The 7500-nt window shown below is 38.8% G+C and overlaps 2 protein-coding genes and 1 long non-coding RNA gene across 3 annotated transcripts in view; 2 read left to right on the top strand and 1 right to left on the bottom strand.

The window, feature by feature from the left end:
• LOC137967444 (tetratricopeptide repeat protein 28-like) overlaps positions 1-312 on the top strand; it is a gene marked incomplete at its 3' end in the record, with an annotated part of 1671 nt that extends 1359 nt beyond the window's left edge. The window contains exon 3 of the mRNA XM_068813965.1: positions 1-312. This exon is cut by the window's left edge and continues 849 nt beyond it. Coding sequence (XP_068670066.1) covers positions 1-312 — 312 coding nt within the window.
• The window catches only part of LOC138013264 (uncharacterized), a 342610-nt gene that overhangs the window by 12979 nt on the left and 322131 nt on the right, over positions 1-7500 (bottom strand). The window lies entirely within an intron of this gene.
• On the top strand, positions 422-5300 carry LOC138013265 (tetratricopeptide repeat protein 28-like). Its single transcript, XM_068860286.1, has 2 exons — positions 422-1975; positions 2463-5300. Exons 1-2 carry the CDS (start codon positions 793-795, stop codon positions 2480-2482), a joined length of 1203 nt encoding a protein of 400 aa, XP_068716387.1. The 5' UTR covers positions 422-792; the 3' UTR covers positions 2483-5300.

The following is a 7500-nucleotide window of genomic DNA, read 5'->3' as shown; positions in this document are numbered from 1 at the left end:
GAACATCTTAGTATTGCGAAAGACGTAGGAGACAGGGCTGGAGAAGGAAGAGCTTATGGCAGTCTCGGCAATGCTTATCGATGTCTTGGTAATTTCAAGCAAGCCATAGAGTACCACCATCAACATCTTAGTATTGCAAAAGAGGTAGAGGACAGGGCCGGAGAAGGAAAAGCTTATTGCAATCTCGGCAACGCTTATCGAAGTCTTGGTAACTTCAAGCAAGCTTTAGAGTACCACCATAAAGATCTTAGTATTGCAAAAGAGGTAGGGGACAGGGCCAGAGAAGGAGCGGCCTATGGCAATCTCGGCAACGCTTTTAAAAGTCTTGGTAACTTCAAGCAAGCCATAGAGTACCACCATCAACGTCTTAGTATTGCAAAAGAGGTAGGGGACAGGGCTGGAGAAGGAAAAGCTTATTGCAATCTCGGCAACGCTTATGAAAGTCTTGGTAATTTCAAGCAAGCCATAGAGTACCACTATCAAGATCTTAGTATTTGCCAGGAAACAGAGGACCCAATAGGTCTGGCAATTGCATGTTATCATATTGGTCATGTTCATGAATTTTTTGGCTCCGTGAGCAAAGCTCTTAATTACTATCGTCTAAGCGTTTATTATTTTGATGAAGTTAGGCGTCTTCTTCAGTCAGAGGATGCATGGAAAATCAGCTTTCGTGACACAAACGGGTTTGTGTACATCGCTCTGTGGACAGCACTCTTGAAGAATGGAGAGGTCGATGAAGCTTTGTATGCTGCTGAGCAAGGACGAGCACAGGCTTTGGCAGACATTTTAAAGATGCAATACAGCGTTGATGAGAAACCTACGATGAAGGTAACTATCTCTTTGGTTATGGAAGATCTATCTTCACAAACTGTTTTCACAGCACTTAAAGGGAACACGATCAGCTTCTGGTTGCTAACAGATGATATCGGGATAAATTTCAAACAAAAGAAAATCGAAAATGGAACTGCCAAGTCTCTGATGAAAAGTACTTTAGAACAGATCAATGCAGGGACCGTTTTGCGATGCGAGAATCGTTCATTTGAAAGACAAGGCAGCGACTTCTTGAGCAATAGGGAAGGTGTTGAAGAAACCTTTCAGTCTTTGAGCTTCTCTGTGCACTCTTTGCAGCCCTTGTATGATGTCTTAGTCAGTCCTATAGCAGACTTGATCCAGGGTGATGACTTAGTGTTTGTTCCTGATGGACACTTTTGCCTGGCTCCTTTTTCTGCAATGAGTGACTCTGTCAGGATCCGAGTAATTCCCTCGCTGACTGCTTTAAAATTGATCACTATGGCACCTGACAACTTCCAAAGTAAGAATGAAGCGCTGCTTGTAGGCGATCCGTGCTTGAGTGAAGTCACTTACGGCACTGGTGAACCTATGTACGGACAGCTGCCGTGTGCGAAAAAAGAAGTGGATAGAATCGGAGAACTTCTGCAGACCGTGCCTCTTACAGGAAAAAATGCAACCAAAGCTGAGGTGCTGAAAAGAATGAAGACAGTTGCCTTAATCCACATTGCTGCACATGGGGATGACGGATCTGGAGAAATTGCTTTGGCCCCAAATCCCAAACGCACATCCAAGATCCCCGAAGAGGAAGATTACATGTTATTGTTGAGCGATGTTCAAGCAGTTCGCCTTCAGGCAAGACTGGTTGTGCTTAGTTGCTGTCATAGTGGCCAGGGAGAGGTAAAATCTGAGGGTATTGTGGGAATAGCCAGGGCTTTCCTGTGTGCTGGTGCCCGGTCTGTTCTGGTGTCACTCTGGGCAATCGACGATGAAGCGACCTGGATATTCATGGAGAGTTTCTACCAACACTTGGCAGACAGAAAAAGTGCAAGTACAGCTCTTCACCATGCCATGAAATCTCTTCAGGAGACAAAGAATTATTCGGCCATAAAATACTGGGCACCATTTGTGCTAATTGGCGATGATGTCACCTTTGAATTTGGGGAGCTCAAACACGAAAAGAATGGTAAGTGTCATTTAAATATAACTTTTTAATGACTGAATTGCTGTACTTTGTACATGTTTTTAATCAAGAGGTTGTCGAAAGGAGCAGGTACGTTCTTCACAGAGAAATGGCTTTATAGACGGTTGCCAGAGTGGATATTTTTACTCGAACTGCTTTGGCTAATACCTGAATTAAATAATGTCTGCATTCACCGAGTCACTTCAGCTTCCTGCAGATAGCTAGCTGTTTGAGCCCGTGTTATGATGGAGTGACTGTGAAACTGATCGGTGATTGTCGATTGCTAATGACAAGTGAAGTGAGTTATTGAGGTCTTCAAGTCTACATGTCAAAGTAACAGTGAATAGGAATTGTTGCTATTAACTTTAGCACAAACAGTGAAATGAATGAATGAGGATAATTGTTATAATATTTACTTGTCAATCAGAGCGAAATTCATTATTGCCATTTAACCCACTACTTGTTTCTTTCTTCCTGGTTTTTTTTTCAGAAACGATGTCCAAAACGTGAGAAACTTACTTGGACTGTGATACGTCGATATGTTATTTTCCTTTCCTCGATTATATGAGTTATTGAAAACAATTCAATCATTGATATCTCAGTAGCAGTCAGACACAAGATATCATGCCAATTATAGTTAAAGTACCATGAGATTTCAGTAGTATTAAGATACTGTCTAAGTCCTTACATTTGTGCCTTGTTTTGTAAGCATCTGTTCCAGGATTAGTTAATCATTTGATAGAAATCAGGGGTTTGTTTCCATAACTGAGGATCTAGCCGTCTTGTTATTTTTGCCCTTGAAAATAACTACAAGCTTTTGCGGTATGTTTCTCAGGTGACATGTATACTCTTTAGCTTGCTATACCAACTTTCCATTTACAGTATCATTAAGTGACAGTCTCGGGGAATGTGTATTTTTTGTGTTTCTGTAAAGTTGGCTAAAGCTAAATAAGCAAATTAATTGTTTCGGGAGGCAAATGTCTATGAGCTTAAAAACAACCCAGGAAAGTAGAAATGTTTGGAAATTACAACAATTTTAATGTAGCATTCACATTTAAATGATATGGAAATTCCTGGAACAAAACGCCTTATTCCCAAAGGGTTTAAATCGGGCACAACATTGAGTTAGCCGATTTGCTTGTTTATTTTCCCGCAAAACTTGGTTCAAAAAAAGACACTTTTCTGACGCTGATGAGGACTAGGACAATTTGGGTAAATCTAACTCTTGGGTGATGAACTCTTGCTAGAGCCTGGAACCAAACAAATGGAAAGTTCTTTACTTTAAAGTTTTACATGTTGATTTTTGTGATATTTTGTCACAGAGGGACTGGACCAATGCAAAATAGTTCAATGAAATGGGCGATTTCTTAAAACTTCTAGAAGGTAAAAAGGTGTGTGGTGTAAAAGTTGCCTGATCTCTTAATTGTGTGCATTTGAAACCCCTAGGGAGGTGGGAATTTGCCCATGCATATGCTTGTGGAATTTTTTTGAATTTTAAAAATGGTATGACTACCCGAGTCATGTCATTTCATACCATTTCGCACTATTTCATTTCGCAAACGTTGGTCAGTGACTCTTGAATTGACAAAAGTATTAAAAGGGAAGCATTCCATCCTTTCTCCATGTTAAAACTGACAGCGGGATGGGCACCCACCTCCTAAACCGAGCACCCCAAATGGAGAGTAAGGTCTATGTTAAGCCTATCAGTACTGGTCTACTTCTCCACTACCATAGTCCCATCAACCACGACTGAACGTGCAAACAGATTCAATCCGAGCTAAAGTCTTTGTCTAGCTCTCCTCCACTTATGCAAATTTGGAGTATTTTGTACCTGTTATGAACGGTCATCACTTCTTTTCATCCCTCAAACTGACATTTCCCTTTTTATTCAACTTATACGACGTACAGTCTACTTTAGACTTCAAATCTACTTCAACGAAACAAAGAATTTAAACAAGCTGAGAAGATTCAAAATAGGCGAGGCAAAGAGTTGAACCCGGATCGATGGCTTCATCTTGCAGTTTCCGATATCCTCTAGACCAACGGGACAAGCTCCCGGAAAGTCGAGATTTTTAGGGTATTGACATAATAGCACCCAGCAAAACAATTGAAAGTTAACCGTCTTCAACGGGGTTTTTAGACCTAAATACTGTAGATCAGTGCGGCATAGCTTAGAAACGCTATTTTTTGTTGAACTAAAGCTGTCATTCTGCTTGTTTTCATTGTTTTCAGAGCGGTAAGCTTGTCAATATTAATATAGCATAATGTGTCGTGTAATTGTTACGAAATGTCCAATGTCAGTTTTAGGGATGGAAATTAGTGTTGACCGTTATGAACTCGCATGTTCATTTCCAACTCCTTGATAATTGGGTCATGAGGTCGCCGAAACATCGGAAGTTTAGCTTTTTATCGCTAGTTTTTACATAGAGGGTATTACACGGTGGTGAAAAGATATGAATCTCAGGAGTGAGCGAAGCGAACGAGTGAGATATTGTTCTTGCCACGAGAACATAAAATTCATATCTGCGAGCCAACGTGTAATGTTCTTTTTATTATATGGAGACTAAATATTGAATATTTCCGATTTTATCCATGCTTTTATTCTAAATAACAAACACGACGCGAGAAACCAATTCAACAAAAGCAAAAGGAGGGAATCGTGACGTCATTGAACTATACGACACTCACAACGGTGACATACGTAAAATACGCCACTCGGGTCGCGGATGAAGTGGCGTATGGAATCTACGAGTGGTTTAGTTCCCAGTAAAACACTCTCCTCCATATAATAAATGTCCGTATTTCACTGTTTTCATCTTTATTTGGTTATTTAACATTTATGTTTCCTGATTTCTTTTTAGGGGATTTAACAATCATGTAATTAGTTTTCTTAACATTTATAGAGAGCTTGTTTAGATCGCACCATTCTTTAATTTTAGCCAGCTCTCTGTTATTTAGTTTTTCAAGATCTTGAATAGGTGATGAAGCAAAGACATTAGTGTCATCAGGAAAAATCCTAAAGTTCAGTTCATCAGAGCAGTAGAAATGTTGTTTATATAAAGTAAGAATAAAAGAGGACCAAGGGAACTACCCTGTGTTACATCACATTTCATTGTTTGTTTGTTTTTGCCATTTGGCCAAAAATCGCGATTTTCAAAACTTTTGGAAAAGTCGTTATTTCTCTTCTAATAGGTCTTATTTAAAGTGGTTTTTTTATAGCACAAATCTATGAAAGTTAAGCTTTCCATCCATAAAATTAGGCTATAAGGTGACTTGTATTTCCTAGTTTTTTGGCCTTGCGAAGTTTGCCAAAAAATGATTTGACGATAGGTCTCTCCATTTTGGCGGCGTTTCCTCGAGGATTTGAGACTTTTTAAAAAATCGTGTTTTTTCGTCAGAGTCCCCCTTTAAGTTTCTTTTGGAAACATTAATTGTTCGAAAAACTTACATGGTGGTTGTCAAATCGTCCTTGGCAGTTCTTGGCCACAATACTTATCCACTAGAGAAAGTTATCTGGCTTTTGAAGTACTCGCGCCATGTGCCCCTATCCATATTTCTTTCTCATGGTGCACATACACATAGAAATCGTAATCTTATTTAAAGGGCCCTTCAAAGGTTTGACTCCCAATTTCATTACCAATTTGTTTCGAAATAACTGAATATATGTGATATCAACCGGATTAATGTCCCGTTTACTCTCCATTTAACCTGTTAAGGCAACTACTTACGGTCTTTACTCTTTTTTTTCACTGGTAGGAAACTTTGGAACTCTTTTCCTCTCCACATTAGATTACTAATACTAACTATAGTAAAAGAGTTTCAGCCACACTTCTAAACTTAGATAAATTCATGTGACTGGTGACTGCTTTACTTTTTGTAAATAGTTTCGATTTTTTTACGTTTTCATAGATATAATTTCATTTTTACTTACTTTATTTTTTCGAAGACAATCAACTTCCTGCTATTTCAAATTCTAGTTGAAATATAGATGTATGGTATTGATACCTCCAAATATCGTAACTGCTCATCAGTTGGAACAATTTTACAATTAGTTTTGGCTCGTTTTAATGCTATTTCATTTGCAGTTTATAGTAACCAAGCCTAGAGACTTGTCCTAACAGATGGCAATAGTGGGAGTTTAGGAGTGGTAACCTCCACTTTAAGATCACCGCTTCTTGACTATTAACAATTTGAGCAATAGAGGACGTTTTCTGTGTTTCCATAGCCTCATCTAAGCACGAGCGGGAGTTGGGAGAATTCGAGACAGTTATGCAAACCCGCGACGCACAACATGGAAACACGGAAAAAAGTCCTGTATTGCTTTTGTAAAATACTCCTCAAAGATGATTCGAAAAATGATGCAAAATTCTGTTTTTTTTTTTACTTCTTGATTCAAACAGATTTTTTATAATATATACGCTCATATTTCCTACCAGCCAATCAAAACGCGCGTCTGGCTACATAACCAATCAAAATTCGTGTGATGTCATAGCCGTGTTTCCATACTCTCATTTAAACGCAGCTATTGACCAATGTGAGTGGTTTCCTCAAACCTTAAAACCTGACTGCTATATATTGTCTGTTCGGGTCCGTAAATTTTTGCTAAGGAGAACTTCAAGCAGGATCTTCAGGTATATGAGTATTGGTCTTGGTAACATTTGCTTCATACTGAAATCTCAGTCAAACAGTCCAAAATATCATTATGTTGGAGCGAGAAAACTGAATCAAGTAATATATAGACGACTTTCACTGTTATGCACTTTTCCAGGCCGTAAAATATCAACTTGAAATGTAGTTAAATTTTGTTAACTTCATAGACACTACTGAAACGACTTACTGTCACCATTCGATGGAAATATATAAATCGATCGTTTGTTTTGAAGTTGTTACAGGGATCGCGAGTAGAAAACCACAGTAACCAGATTAAACTTGATTTCCAGGCGTTTATTTCACAACAAAGAGCTCGGGATAACACTGAAAGTTCTCTTTCCCTTTGTAAAACTCCTGCATATAACTCACATATAAATCCCTGTTTAACGACCACGAGGTAAATCTGTTCTGATGGTGGAGCCAATACTAATACAATTTACCCTCTGGATTAAGATTCAAGTCCACAAAGTATCGCTCCCCTCGCCTGTGTTTTCCTTGTTAAGTCAAGTAAATCTAGTCATCCGGAGAAGTCCTTGACTACTGCTGCGTCATAGCCTCGTTGGCATACACAAAAACAAAGATGGCGGATTTCAATCGGAGCGTTATTGTTGGCTACTTTTAAGTATTTAAAAATACATTAAGCCCAAATGAGTGGTCAAGTATAACAATGCAGATAAAGAACTTTCGATTCAGCATGACTTTTTCTAGCTAGGCCGTACTTTCCCTTTAAGTATGACGTTTACAGCCAACGGGAAACGGCAGGCTCCTACTTGAAAATTTTCTCATTTTAACTTGTCTCGTTCCTTTAAAAAGTTTCTTGATATCTCGAGCTAAGAGGACAGAAATGAGCTAATATCAAGGAGGGTTCTTATATTTTT

The sequence above is a fragment of the Montipora foliosa genome, chromosome 8 (assembly GCF_036669935.1).
Source record: "Montipora foliosa isolate CH-2021 chromosome 8, ASM3666993v2, whole genome shotgun sequence".
In the NCBI taxonomy this organism is placed as follows: domain Eukaryota; kingdom Metazoa; phylum Cnidaria; class Anthozoa; order Scleractinia; family Acroporidae; genus Montipora; species Montipora foliosa.
Note: the sequence above shows the minus strand (reverse complement) of the source record. Positions and strands in the feature narration are given on the sequence as shown.

What these genes read in the sequence shown, in the direction of transcription:
- LOC138013265 (XM_068860286.1), top strand. Translation starts at nt 793, where the DNA reads ATGCAATACAGCGTTGATGAGAAACCTACGATGAAGGTAACTATCTCT. An exon ending in GCTCAAACACGAAAAGAATG is followed by an intron (nt 1,976 to 2,462) that starts GTAAGTGTCATT and finishes TTTTTTTTTCAG; the next exon opens with AAACGATGTCCAAAACGTGA.